The sequence below is a fragment of the Sapajus apella genome, unplaced genomic scaffold, assembly GCF_009761245.1.
Source record: "Sapajus apella isolate SASKATOON/1434 unplaced genomic scaffold, GSC_monkey_1.0 scaffold3, whole genome shotgun sequence".
In the NCBI taxonomy this organism is placed as follows: Eukaryota; Metazoa; Chordata; class Mammalia; order Primates; family Cebidae; genus Sapajus; species Sapajus apella.
The window spans coordinates 2,725,479-2,740,561 of NW_022436943.1; the positions used below are offsets into that span (position 1 = coordinate 2,725,479).

Consider the following 15,083-nt stretch of genomic DNA (forward strand, 5'->3'; position numbering starts at 1 on the left):
ACTACAGTTCCCAGAATGCCACGCGAGCCCGTCCCTGCGAGCGCCTTGGGGCAAAGGCGCTGCGAGGGTTGATCAGCACCGTGAGAAGGGAGGAGGTGTAGTGCGGAGGCTTCTTCTCCTGAAGAAGAAAGGACCGCAGGAGGAAAGTCTTAGCCATGTCGTCCTTGATCAGAAGGGTGATCAGCACCGCGAAAGCCCCAGGGGCCATTGGACCCTACAGGTAACGTGGCTAGTGGGAGCCGTGACGGACCCGGCGTGCGGGTTCGGGGATTTGGAGTTGGGGCCACCCCGAGTCGGAGCCCCTGTGAACATGGGAGGAAACTGAGCCCGGAAAGCGGGCAACGCACCCGAAGACCCACAGCGAGTTGGGAGCTACGGTGGTATCTGCGAGCCTGCGCTCCAGGGGACTTTGCTCCTTCTGGCTGGGGCTGCCACGCAGCGAAGCCCCAGCCTGCCAGAAAGCTGTCCCTGGTTAGAAGTCTTCAGACCCTGCGTTTTGTTTGGGGGAGAGGGTCGTTTTTTTGTTTTCTTGTTAACAGCTTTATTGAGATATAATTCACGTACCATAAAATTCACCCTTTTTAACATGTGCAATTCAATGGTTTTGACCATACTCAGACTTCTGCAGCCATCACCACTTTCTTCAGAACATTTTCATCACCCCAAAAATAAATCCCATCCCCATTAGCATTCACTCCCCATTCTCCTCTCCCGCCTGGCCCCTAACAATCTACTTTCATCTTCAGGGATTTGCTTGTTGTGGACATTTCCTATAAATTGAATCATAAAATATGCAGTCCTTTGTGGCCGAGGTCTTTCATTAGCTTCATACTTGGTCTAACAATTGGAAAGAGCCCCATCAACAGATGTAGTTGTCTCTTCTGTGGAGAGCTGAGTTCTTTTAACAGAAATGCTTAGCTAATCCTTGTACATCTACCCAAGCCACTGGTTTCTACAACATGTGGAAAGCATTGTAATGTTTGTCAATTCATTGCCCAGTCTTATTTCCCACTAATAAATACAAATCATAGCAAAGATTATTTTCTAAGCTTGTGCCAACATGCTCTAGCTAAATATATGTATACTGGCCAGAAAGTCTACCTTGTGTGCTTTTGTTTCTACTTGTCAGAGTGCTTTTAAATGGAAAGGTTAATTTTATTTTTAAACTTCGTTTTCTTAAAATGTCTCAGCTTTAGAACTATTGGATCTTATCGTATGCATTATTGGAGACTTTCTTTTTCTAAGATAATTTTTTGTGTTTATTTTAAATTCTTCACTACAGTGCATTGAATGCCTATTATATGCCAAGCACTTAGGAGTACAAAAATGTATAAAGACAACCCAGTGTGAAAAACATTCATATATATGGGGAAAAGAAAAATGGACATTTTAATTTAGTGCGTGCTTTATGCCAGATACCATGACAACCACCTTCTCTTAAGTCCCATCCCCATTTTACAAAAAGAAAACTCAAGCTCCAAGTCAAGGTCAGAGAGTCTATAAGTGACAGTTTGATTTGAAGTCAAGCCCTAGCTCCCTCCTTTAAATCTATTGCTGTGAGAAAAGGCACTGAGATGTGACAGAACAGGAATTATTATTATTATTTTTTTTAAAAGAGGATGTTTCACCATGTTGACCAGGATGATCTCGATCTCCTGACCTGGTGATCCTCCCGCCTCGGCCTCCCAAAGTGCTGGGATTACAGGCGTGAGCCAACGCGCCTGGCCAGAACAGGAATTATTATAGAAAACCTGGAAATAAAATGCAACAGGAGTGAGAGGGCAAGTGGGTATGGAGTAAAGGAGAAAAAAGACACATTCATTTTAACTTGAGGTGGAAGAGGAAAAGGGAGATTTAGGAAGCTTCCTTGTGAGAGATAGTCCTTTGGTTTTGAAAATTGGTTTTGTCATTTATAGTAGCGTTGTAAAGTTTGATTTTTAAATTAATTCGTTAAGGATTTCAACAGGAAGTCATTGAGTGAAGGGCATGGAGGTGGAAGTCAGGTAGAGGGAATGGCTTGAGTGAGGGCATGGAGGTAGAAGAATGCATGGTATAAAGATTCGGAGGAGAAAGTTTTCATAATTCAAGTGCTACTTCTTTTTGTTTGTTTGTTTGCCAAATCTATCACTTATTATTTACTTAACCTATTTCTTTGAGATGGCTCACTTCATTTTATTTAACAAGTTAATTTAAAAAGGAAGCTTTACAGTAAATAAAAAACAATTCAATAGAAAGTAACAGTAAATAATAAACTCAATTTTTAAAAGGGTGTTATTAAATTTTAGCTAGATATTGCATTTGGCTCAAAACCTGAGGCCAGCTCTCTCTTTGTTAAGAGTGATGCTTCTTTGGCTGGGTAATGTGGCTCACACCTGTAATCCCAACACTTTGGGAGGCCAAGGTGAAGAGGATTGCCTGAAGCCAGGAGTTCAAGACCAGCTGGGACAACATAATGAGACCCTATCTCTATTTTTAAAAACGTTTAATTAAAAATTTTTAAGTGATTTTTAAATTTGTTTTCTAAAAATGATAATTTTTTTCTCCTTAATCAGATGGGGCAGAGTCATCATTGCTAACATTTACTGTTGCTTACTCAGCACTGGGTTTTGTTTAGTTGGTTGGTTGGTTTTTTTTTTTTGAGACTGAGTCTCGCTCTGTTGCCCAGGCTAGAGTGCAGTGGCACAGTCTCTGCTCACTGCAACCTATACCCCACAACCTCACAGATTAGAACGATTCTCATGTCTCAGCCTCCCAAGTAGCTGGGATTACAAGCATGTGCCACCATGCCCGGCTAATTTTTGTATTTTTAATAGAGACAAGGTTTCTCCACATTGGCCATGCTGGTATTGAGCTCCTAACCTATAGTGATCCACCCACCTTGGCCTCCCAAAGTGCTGGGATTACAGGTGTCAGCCACCACACCCAGCCAGCACCAGGCACTGTACTAAGTGATTTATGTGCATGGTTATATTATAGCCCCATTTTTCAGATGAAGAAACTGATGTGTGCAAATTAAATAATTTGCCAAAAGTTACACCACTAAAAAGTGATGTAACAAAATTTGAATTTAGGAATGGGTTCTAGAGCCTAATCTTAATCATTTAGTTTGTTGTCCCTTATGTAGACTGAAAAACAAAAATTGGAAAATTTTCTTACTATGTTTCACTGTGTATGACTGACTCCTTTGAGAAATGCTGATTAAGAGCTGGGCTTTGGATTTGAATTCTTCTTTTGCCTCTTTAATTATATGACCTTGCAGCATGACTTAACCTTTCTTAGTTTGCTTCTTTGTCTTCTAAGTGGGTATAAATAATACCACTTGATAAGATTATTTTGGGAATTAAATAAAAGTGGCCAATACAAATTAGATTTTAGCAGGGTACAGGTTGTAGTGGATTCCAATAGTAAATGGAAGAATATAAACTTTATTTCATATATAATGTGGAGCAATCAAATGTGTTTTTTTGTTGTGGTTGTGTGTGTTTGTGTGTGTGTGTTGAGACAGTGTCTCGCTCTGTCACCCAGGCGAGAGCTGGGATCGCTGCTCAGTGCTGCCTCAGCCTCCCTGGCTCAAGCCATCCTCCCTCCCCAGCTTCCCAAGTAGCTGGGAATACAAGCTCAAGCCACCATGCCCGGATAATTTTTGTATTTTTTGTAGAGCTGAGGTTTTGCCATGTTGCCCAGGCTAAATGTTTTTAAGCAGGGTGGAACATGATCAGATCTTTTAAGAAGAGAATTCTGATAGAAATTTGGAGGAAAAGAAAGTGAGAATAGTTACGGGACATTATAAGTAAAAATCTGCAATCTTTTTTCTCCTTCTGCCCTAATGTCTTTCCCTCAATCACACAGTGGTAGCATTTAGAAAAACACTTTTACTTCTGAACAAGAGGGACACAACCAAATCAAAGTGATTATAAGAGACACTTTGTCCTGGAGCCTGCTAAAGAGCATACCCCTTCCTTGACCTCTTTAGAAATACTCCATGGACTTGTTCAAGAAAGAAAGCACAACAGTAATGTTCCTGGCTGACTTGAAGGTGGATAGGAGTCAACTGTCTTTATAAAGCTGAAAGCAAAAAAGAGGGGAGTCATCATATGAATGTGCCAGTATAACAAGAAAAAAGCCATCAACCAACTTCATGGTGTGGAGACTTCCAGAACATTGTGCCTCTTGTGCACTAAGTGATTAGAAATGGTGCTTATTTTAATGCTTAAGAAAAAAACAGACTCCAGCTAACTACTTATATTCTGATAAAGTTAATTGAACATGTTTTAGAAACCTTTTGGAAACAAGAGTTTCTGTGCGTGGAGTGTGTAGTGAGTACACTTTTTTAAAATCCTGGGTCGTCTCCAGGGAGAATTCAAATGTGTGGAACTTTCAGTCCCTGGCACTGGATCGATGGGGTGTTGTCACTAATTAGCCAATCCACTCAGCACATTTTAGGAATACTTCCAGACAGAACCTTGAACGATTTCAACAGTGCATTGCTTTGCATTACTCATTTTGCACACCGTCCTCATAGTTATAAATTTTTGAAGTGGTAGCCCATGTGGCATAGATTATAATGTGAGAATTATCAGAATGCTTTTGAAAGTGTGACTACCCTTTAATCTCGAAATAGAACAATGCACTTTTAAATTTTAAAATTCTTTAAATTAAAGAATCTTACTATCACTTGTCTGTGAATAGTAGGATTCTTACGCTCAGAAGATGTCAACTAGCCAATTATTCTTATAAACAAACCTCTTTAGATCTATACGAGATAACTGATATACCTCAGATGGTCTCAGCTCCAGAGCTTACTTTTTATATTCTGAAAATAACAGAGTTTCTTTGTACTGTTGTGAAATTTCTGATAAATAATAATGCATATGGACTTAAAGTGTGTTTCAGATACGGGGAAAGCTGAAGGTACTTTGCACAGGACCTAGGGCTGTCCTAATTACACAGGACACAGGATAGTTAATAGAAACAGGAGAGCTAATAGAAACAGTGTCACTGATGGTATTATTTAACCTGAGAAAAGATTACAAATTAACAAATTCAGTAGTTATCTATTTGTGGACCAGTGTGAAAGCCAGATAGTTGAGAAGACTTCAGATTTTCTGAATCATGTTACCAAGCTTAAACATACTTCCTTAGCTCTCTAAGGCATTCACTATAAGTGGACAGGTCCTGCTAAAAAGAGATTCATTGACAACCAAAATTATTTATGCTACTAAGTGGTTAAAGAGCAAAACATCAGCAAGTACTTATAGTGTGCCTACTGTATGCAAGGAATCACCTGCACCCTACACAGCTACAGAGACGTGGTAAGACATTGCCCCTACCTCAAGGAGTTTAGAGTCTTAGATATCTTGGGAGACAGGATAATATCAGGATGAGTTACAACACAAGGCAGGATCCTGTACATAGTATAAGAAAGAGACAACCAGAGCACCCCTGGGATCCAGAGGAAAGGAAAGCTTAGTTACTTAGGGAAAGTATGTGTGTGTATGTGTGTGTGTTTACTGTAGTTTTATTTATAACAAAATATTGGAAGCAATGGTGACTAATTAAAGTACATCCATATTGTGAAATATAGGTAGCTGTTAAAAAAAAAAAAAAAAAAATGAGGAAGCACCCGGGCACAGTGGCTCACGCCTGTAATCCCAGCACTTTGGGAGGCCGAGGCGGGTGGATCACAAGGTCAGGAATTCAAGACCAGCCTGACCAACATGGTGAAACCCCATCTCTACTAAAAGTACAAAAATTAGTTGGGCATGGTGGCGCGTGCCTGTAATCCCAGCTACTCAGGAGGCTGAGGCAGGAGAATTGCTTGAACCGGGACCTGGGAGGCAAAGGTTGCAGTGAGCCAAGATCGCTCCACTGTACACCAGCCTGGGCGACAGAGCGAGACGCCATCTCAAAAAAAAAAAAAAAAAAAAGGAAGCACTCTACATAAACTTACGGAAATATCTTCATAATATAATATACTGTTGAGCGAAGAAAACAAAGTGTACAAGAATGTTGAATATACTATATGTAAAAGAAGAGAGAAAATATATATTTGTTTTGGTCATGTGTTCATTGAAAAAACGGGATGACTACATAAAGAACAATGGTTCTGGGCTGGGAACTGAGCAAATGGGGAGCAAAAATGGAGTAAAGACTTTTCACTGCAATTCTTTGTATATTTTCTGGATTTTTGAACCATATGAACTCCTAATCAAAAATAAATTATAAAGGGAAAAAATATATATGGTCAAGAAGACCAGGGAAAACATCATGAAATAAGAGGAAAGTTTGGAGCATGTTGGAAAATGGAAGAATAGGGAACTAAAAGAAGATGATTAAAATGAGACTATCTTAAATTTATAAATAAGCATGGAAATTTTAAAACAAATTTCTTTTTTTTTTTTTTGAGACAAAGTCTTACTCTGTCTCCCAGGCTGGAGTACAGTGGTACAATCCTGACTCACTGCAACCTCCACTCCCAGGTTCAAGTGATTCTCATGCCTCAGCCTCCCAACTAGCTGGGATTACAGGTGTGCACCACCACACCTGGCTAATTTTTGTGTTTTTTAGTAGAGACAGGGTTTCACCATGTTGGCCAGGCTGGTCCTGAACTCCCGGCCTCAAGTGATCCACGTGCCACAGCCTCCCAAAGTGCTAGGATTACAGGCGTGAGCCACCATGCCTCACCGTGTTTCACTTCTAAATTAAAATTACATTAAGGCTTCTCTCTTCAACATCTTAAAAAAAAAAAAAAAAAAAAAAGGCAGCCTTTCTTCATCCCAAAATTAGTATGATTCCTATAAAAAGTTGAATTGTTTGGCTTTTCTTCAGGTATCAATGTATTGTATTCTTTTTCCTGTGATTTTATCCTACTTCTGAAATTTAGCGTCCTTATGACAAAAAAAGTCAGTTACAGTAGTAACCACTTTGCAGGAATGAAGTTGTAATAGTTCATTTTCACATTGCTATAGAGATACAACTCAAGTATTTATAAAGAAAAAAGGTTTAATTGACTGACTGTTCCACATGGCTGGGGAGACCTCAAGAAACATACAATCATGGCAGAAGAGGAAGAGGAAGGGGCACATCATACATGGTGGCAGGCAAGAGAGAGTGTGCATGTGTAGGAGGAACTGTCAAAAACTTATAAAACCATCAGATTGTGTGAGAACTCACTCACTATCATGAAAACAGCATGGGGGGAACTGCCACATGGTCCAGTCACCTCCCACCAGGTCCCACTGTCAACATGTGGAGACTATGAGTATTACAAGTTGAGGTGAAGTTTGGACAAGGACACAGCCAAGCCATATCAGAAGTGTACCCTCAAAAGTGTGTTCTTAATTGATCTTTCAATAAGCAGTGACTAATCTTGTCTGAGGATGACTACCTATTTTTTTTTTAAAGTGCTCTTGGCATTGCATTTTTTGTTTGTTTGTTTTACAGCTATATTGAGGTGTAAGTTACTTATAAAAGTTACCCATTTTAAGGCCAGGCGCAGTGGCCCTCACCTATAATCTCAGCACTTTGGGAGGCCGAGGTGGGTGGATCACGAGGTCAGGAGATCGAGACTATCCTGGCCAACAGGGTGAAACCGTGTCTCTATTAAAAATTCAAAAATTAGCTGGGCATGGTGGTAGACACCTGTAATCCCAGCTATTCAGGAAGCTGAGGCAGGAGAATCGCTTAAACCTGGGAGGTGGAGGTTGCAGTGAGCCAAGATCGAGCCACTGCATTCCAGCCTGGTGACAGAGCAAGGCTCTATCTCAAAAAAAAGAAAAGAAAAGAAAAGTTACTCATTTTAATAGCTGGGTGCGGTGGCCCATGACTGTAATCCCAGCACTTTGGGAGGCTGAGGCAGGTGGATCACCTGAGGTAAGGAGTTCAAGACCAGCCTAACACAGCAAAACCCCATCTCTACTAAAAATACAAAAATCAGCTGGGTGTGGTAGCTCACGCCTGTAATCCTAGCTACTTGGGAAGCTGAGACAGGAGAATTGTTTGAACCCGGGAGGTGGAGATTGCAGTGAGCCGAGATCAAGCCACTGTACTCTAGCCTAGGCAACAGAGTGAGACACTGTCTCATAAAAAAGAAAACCAGTTACCTATTTTAATTAAGTGTAGTGTTCCATGAGTTTTGGTGAATGTATAGAAACATGCATTCACTATCATAATCAAATTTTAGAACATTTCCATCACTCCCAAAAAATTCCCTTGTACCAGAGCCAGGCACAGTGGCTCACATCTGTAATCTCAGCACTTTGGGAGGCCAAGATGGGAGGATCGTGAAGTCAGGAGTTCAAGACCAGCCTGGCCAACATAGTGAAATCCCGTCTCTACTGAAGAAAAATACAAAAAATTAGCCAGGCATAGTGGTGCATGCACTCCAGCCTGGATGACAGAGCAAGACTCTGTCTCAATAAAAAAATTCCCTTGTACCCATTTATGGTCACCCTGGCCCAAGACACCACAATTAATCATCTGCTGCTATTATCGTTTCTAAGATTTCATTTAAGTAAAATAAGACAATATATAGTCATTTGTTGGATCTATCAATGGGTGCATATGTGTAAGTGTCTTGCTTTTTTGCTATAAATAATGCTATTCTAAAAATTCACATAAAGTCTTTGGACATATGTTTTCATTTCTCTTGGATAGTTGCCAAGGAAAGAAATTACTGGGTTGAGGCTCAAGCCTGTAATCCCAGCACTTTGGGAGGCCAAAGCAGGAAGATCACTTGAGTCCAGGAGTTTGAGACCAGCCTAGGCAATATAGCAAGACCTCATCTCTACAAAAAATAAAAATAAGTTAAAAATTAGCCAGGGACAGTGGTGTACACCTGCAGTCCCAGCTACTTAGGAGGCTGAGATGGGAGGATCGCTTGGGCCTGGGAGGTCAAGGCTCCAGGGAGCCAACATCCTACCACTGCACTCCAGCCTGGGTGACAAAGCAAGAGCCTGTCTCTAAAAGAAGAGGAGTTTGCTGGGTTGTATGTTAAGTATATGTTTAAATTTTTAAAGAAACTGCCAAACTATTTTCTAAAGTGGCTGTACCATTTTTTATTCCTACCAACAATGTATGAGGGTTACTCCACATCATTGCCTACGTTTGTTTTATCAGTGATGTCTTATTGTGTGTGGTTTTGCTTTGCATTTCTCTAATGACTAATCATGTTGAGAAAATGTAATGTACTCTCTTTGTATATTTTCTTTTGTGAAGTATCATTTACTCATTTTTATTGGGTTGTCTTCACATTATTGACTTATAAGAGTTCTTCATATATTCGGGATACAGGTCCTTTATTAGGTATATGTTTTGCAAATATTTTTCTCCCAATCTGTGACTTGCCCCCCACACATTTTGGGGTTGGGGGGTTCTGTCTCCCAGTGCCACTGAGGCTGGAACGCAGTGGTATAGTCATGGCTTACTGCAGCCTCCAACTCCTGGGGTCAAGCAATTCAATCACCCTAGTCTCCTGAGTAGCTGGGACTACAGATGTGTGTCACCACACTCAGCTGTTTTCTATTTTTTATTTTTGTGGAGACAAGAGTGATTGCCCAGGCTGGTCTCAAACTCCTGGCCCCAAGTGACCCTCCTGCTTCACCCTTCCAAAGCACTAGGATTACAGCATCCAGCCCCTTTTCATTTTCTTAAAGATATCTTTGATAAACAAAAGTTTTTAATTTTCATGAAGTTCAATGTATCTTTTTTCTTTTTTTTTTTTTTTTACAATTTGTACTTCTCTGTCCTATCAAAAAAGTCTTCTAGCATTGAATTTCATATTTTATACTTATATAAATACACTAGCTTTCTGTTTATTGCAGCCAAGCCGTGTTGGTCGACAGGACTGTTTACATTTCAGGACAGATAGGCATGGACCCTTCAAGTGGCCAGCTTGTGTCAGGAGGGGTGGCAGAAGAAGCCAAACAAGTAAGTCATTTTTCACATTTGAGGTTCCCTTTTCTCTACCTTTTTCATGTCAAAGAGTATTAAGAATCCACTTGCCTGATTTATTTTATAGAGATTAACAGATAAATGTTTTTTAAACTACTTACTGCTTGATTTAACATAGTTTTTGATCTAAGAGTTGGAAATTTGGTGGATCATGAATCATCTAACAACCAAAAAAGAGATTCTACCTCCTTATCACTAAAGTGACTTTAACCTGAACCATTAACGTCAGATGACATGTTGCCACTTCCACATGGATTGGGAAATTTCTTTTCAGGGCCGCTTACCTGCCCCACTTCAGAAAAAAAAAAAAAACTACCACCACAGAAGTAAAATGTGAACAGTAAACTTTTTTAAAAATAAGCATGGGGAATATAATTCTAATCCAATAAATACAATTAAACCATCATTTAGGCCAGGCATGGTGGCCCACACGTGTAATCCCAGCAGTCTGGGAAGCCGAGACTGGTGGATCACTTGAGGTCAGGAATTCAAGACTGGCCTGATCAACATGGGGAAACCCCGTCTTTACTAAAAATACAAATATTAGTCAGGGGAGGCCAGGCATGGTAGCTCACACCCATAATCCCAGCACTTTGGGAGGCCGAGGCGACCAGATCACCTGAGGTCAGGAGTTCGAGACCAGCCTGGCCAACATGGCAAAACCCCGTCTCTACTGAAAATACAAAGATTAGCTGGGTGTGGTGGCACATGCCTATACTCCCAGCCAAAGCTAAGGCATGAGAATCATTTGAACTCAGAAGGTGGAAGTGCAGTGAGCCAAGAGCACACCACTGCACTCCAGCCTGGGCGACAGAGTGAGACCCCGTCTCAGAAAAAAAAAGAAAGAAAGAAAAAAGAAATTAATTGGGCACAGTGGTATGCACCTGTAGTCCCAGCTACTCAGGAGGCTGAGGCAGGAGAATGGCTTAAACCTGGGAGACAGAGATTGCAGTGAGCCGAGATAGAGCCACCGTACTCCAGCCTGGGTGACAAAGCAAGACACCATCTCAAAAAATAAAATAAAACAATAAACTATAATTTAATGCATGTACTGAGTCATATATTGCTCAAAGATTTTTAAAAACCTAAATGGCCACTCATAAAGAACTGGTTGAATAAATCATGCTAGATCAACACAACTAAATTAATGTGGAAAGATCTCTAATTGTTCCTTGGTAAAAATAAAACCAAGATGCAGAACAACATGCACAGTATACCACCATGTGTGCTTGTTTGTGTGTTTAAAAGTGTGCAGAAAAAGCATTGACTGTACCTAGAAGGATATACAATCAATTAGAAACAGTGGTTACCTCTGAGGAGGGAAACTGGGGAGAGGGAGAGAAGGGTAAGAGACATCTTTACACTGTGTATGCTTTTTTAATAGCTTTTGAATTTTTTTGTTGCCATATCCAAATATTACCTATTTAGAAGATTTTTAAAGACACAAGAATATAATCAAATATTATATTGTGACCAGCAAAATGGGAAGGAAGAATGAACCCAAAAACAGCTAAAGATAAAATTAATGTTCTTCCAGAAGCTAGTGTGTCAGTTAATTTACTGTTTTTTGAGAAAAAGGAAAAAGAACTCTTTAAAGTCAAATATTGCTTTAAAAGAAACCATGTTTTAATGCTTACTAGTTCATACTTATCCTTGAAGCAATATCGAGTGAAGAACTCCAGAAATTATTTCTGTGGACATTGGTTGAACAATTAACACATTTATCACTGAAGAAGGGACTTTAACCCAACGTTTTTGTTGTTGTTGAGACAGGGTCTCGCTCTGTTACCAGGCTGCAGTGCAGTGGTTCGGTGTCAGCTCACTGCAACTTCTGCCTCCTGGGTTCAAGCGATTCTTATGCCTCAGCCTCCTAAGTAGCTGGGATTCCAGGCACCCACCACCACACTCAGCTAATTTTTGTATTTTTAGTAGAGACGGAGTTTCACCACGTTGGACAGGCTGGTCTCGAGCTCCTGACCTCATGATCCACCCATCTTGGTCTCCCAAAGTGCTGGGACTACAGGCGTGAGCCACCTCGCCTGGCCTAACCCAATCATTTTAAGCACAAAAGGAGACAACCCTTTCATTGCATTTCAGAAAGACTCATTCTATGAAAGGAAAGCCAAGAAACAATTCACTTGTAAGCTTCCTAACAAGAGTAGGGAAGATTTTTCTGCAACATAAGCTATTTAAGGAGTTACTAGTAAAAGATGATTATTTGAATTTAATTAAAGTTTTAAATCTAACATCAGTGACTTAGGCCTTTCTTGGCTTGGTTCACAGGCTCTTAAAAACATGAGTGAAATTCTGAAAGCTGCAAGCTGTGATTTCACTAATGGTGAGCAATTTGATCTTATTTCACATTTCTGTTTGATAGTTCTTTGGTCTTTTTGAAAAGTATATGGCATCCAGTAATATGCCGTGCCATACCTTTGTTGCTATTTCAAGTTGTTTTGAATAGCAACTGTTCTACTTCACTTCTTTGGTCCCATTTCAGTCCCATTTTAATCAAGACTGTCTCAGAATCATATATACTCTTTTTCTAAGTAATGTTTTGGATCAGACCAAATAACTAAACCTAATGACAATGTTTATATCTTCTAGTGGTGAAAACAACGGTTCTTCTGGCTGACATAAATGACTTCAATACTGTCAATGAAATCTACAAACAGTGTAAGTAATTTGGTTTTATTCCTGTTTTCCATTTTTAAAAAGAAATAAATCTGTTCATATTAATGAATGTCCATTATGAATTAAGAGTGGTAGGAGATGCTAAAGAAATGGTTATAGATCTTGTCCTAAAATAATGAATAATCTGATTGGAAATGTGTTGTATACCCCCATGAAAAAGTTCTAAGACATCTCTATTGCATTCCCTAAAACAATGTACTGAAGCACTACATATTCATTTTTCAAAAGCTTAATTTCATTAAACCCTTCTCAGGCTTTTTAAACTCTCCTAAAAATCTTTTATGCATAGGTTTTATTTACTATTGCTATGTGGTCCGGCCACCATCTTTATTCTCACTCTCTCAGACTCACTAGTTAGTTACTTAATATTTCTTTTTTTTTTTTTGAGACGGAGTTTCGCTGTTGTTACCCAGGCTGGAGTGCAATGGTGCGATCTCGGCTCACCGCAGCCTCCGCCTTCTGGGTTCGGGCAATTCTCCTGCCTCAGCCTCCTGAGTACCTGGGATTACAGGCACGTGCCAGCAGGCCCAGCTGATTTTTTGTATTTTTAGTAGAGACGGGGTTTCACCATGTTGAGCAGGATGGTCTCGATCTCTTGACCTCGTGATCCACCCGCCTTGGCCTCCCAAAGTGCTGGGATTACAGGCGTGAGCCACCGCGCCCGGCCAAGTTACTTAATATTTCTATGCCTTGGTTTTCTCATATGCAAAATGGAGATAATATACTCCTACCTTAGAGGGTTGTTGGAATGATTAAATGAGTCAGTACAACATGTAAAGCACTTAGAACAGAAGGTGGTGTGTTAGAAGCACTGAGCAAATGTTAGCTATTAGTAACATTAATGCCATAGTGGGGAAAATCACTGTTCCTACCACCTAGTGGGATGAGACAAAGGTATAACATGGAAAAAGCATCAGCTGGGAGCAGTGGTCACACCTGTAATCCCAGCACTTTGGGAGGCCGAGGCAGGTGGATCACCTGAGGTCAGGGGTTCAAGACCAGCCTGACCAACATGGAGAAGCCCCATCTCTACTAAAAATACAAAAAATTAGCTGGGTATGGCAGTGGGTGCCTGTAGTCCCAGTTACTTGGGAGGCTGAGGCAGAAGAATCGCTTGAACCTGGGAGGTGGAAGTTGCAGTGAGCCAAGATCGCGCCATTGCACTCCAGCCTGGGTAACAAGAGTGAAACTCTGTCTCCAAAAAAAAAAAAAAAAAAAAAAAAAGGAAAATGCATTATTACTTATTCTCTCCTGAAGAAATGACTAGAAAAGACCAAAGCAGAGGAAGTACTTGCCAAAATTGCTGGAGATGGGCAGTTGTTCCCTATTTAGATAAATAGTTTATAAATATCACTTTAAAAACAAAAGCCCATTCACATCACACAAGATCAAAATGTTAGAGTGTTTCATTTTCTTTGCCAGAAAGCTAAGACATTTAGAAAAGTATTAACTGTCATAGGAATCATATAGCACAATGTTTTATCAAACAAGTCTGATGAGCTTCTTTTTTAAAATGTTGCTTAAGGCTGGACGCAGTGGCTCACACCTGTAATCCCAGCACTTTGGGAGGCTAAGGTGGGTAGATCACTTGACATCAGAAGTTTGAGACCATTCTGGCCAATGTGGCAAAATTCTGTCTCTACTAAAAATACAAAAGTGAGATGGGCATGGTGGTACATGCTTGTAATCCCAGCTACTCGGGAGGCTGAGGCAGGAGAATCGCTTAAACCTGGGAGACAGAGGTTGCAGTGAGCTGAGATCACACCACTTCATTCCAGCCTGGGTGACAGAGTGAGACTCTATCTCAAAAATAAAAATAAAAATAAAATGTTGCTTATATCTAAGAACTGACTAGTATATCAAGCACTTGCCAGATTCTTAATTGTAGAGTGTGACAACACAATATCTGAAAATTAAAATAAAATTTTTCACTTGATCTTTTTTCAACTCTTCTCTATTAAAAACTGAAATTCTTCTAAATTCAGATTTCAAGAGTCATTTTCCTGCTAGAGCTGCTTACCAAGTTGCTGCTTTGCCCAAAGTAAGTATACTTTAAATGACTAATGTACACAGTTTTCAATTTCTACGGTGTTTTCTGACTATAAGTAAACTAAGCACTGTGAAAGGAAACTTAAAAGAAGTAGCCTGGGCCAGGTGGCTTACCCCTGTAATCCCAGTGCTTTGAGAGGCAAACACAGGAGGATCACTTGAGACCAGGAGTTCTAGACCAGCCTGGGCAACATAGGGAGACTGCCATCTCTACAAAAAAAAATTTCATTTAGCCAGGCATGGTGGTGGACACCTGAACTCCCAGCTACTTGGGAGGTTGAGGTGGGAGTAACACTTGAAGGTTGCAATGAGCTATAATCAAGCCACTGTGCTCCAGCCTGGGTAACAGTGAGACCTTGTCTCAAAAAAAAAAAAAAAAAAAAAAAAAAAAA

General features: G+C 40.2%; 1 protein-coding gene across 1 annotated transcript in view; it reads left to right on the forward strand.

Annotated features, from left to right (window-relative positions):
• Window positions 1–8: 8 nt before the first annotated feature.
• RIDA (reactive intermediate imine deaminase A homolog) overlaps window positions 9–15,083 on the forward strand; it is a 17,225-nt gene continuing 2,150 nt past the window's right edge. Inside the window, exons 1-5 of the mRNA XM_032248313.1 lie at window positions 9–220; window positions 9,822–9,927; window positions 12,235–12,289; window positions 12,556–12,624; window positions 14,628–14,683. Coding sequence (XP_032104204.1) covers window positions 156–220; window positions 9,822–9,927; window positions 12,235–12,289; window positions 12,556–12,624; window positions 14,628–14,683 — 351 coding nt within the window. The 5' untranslated portion in view covers window positions 9–155. The remainder of the gene's footprint in view (window positions 221–9,821; window positions 9,928–12,234; window positions 12,290–12,555; window positions 12,625–14,627; window positions 14,684–15,083) is intronic.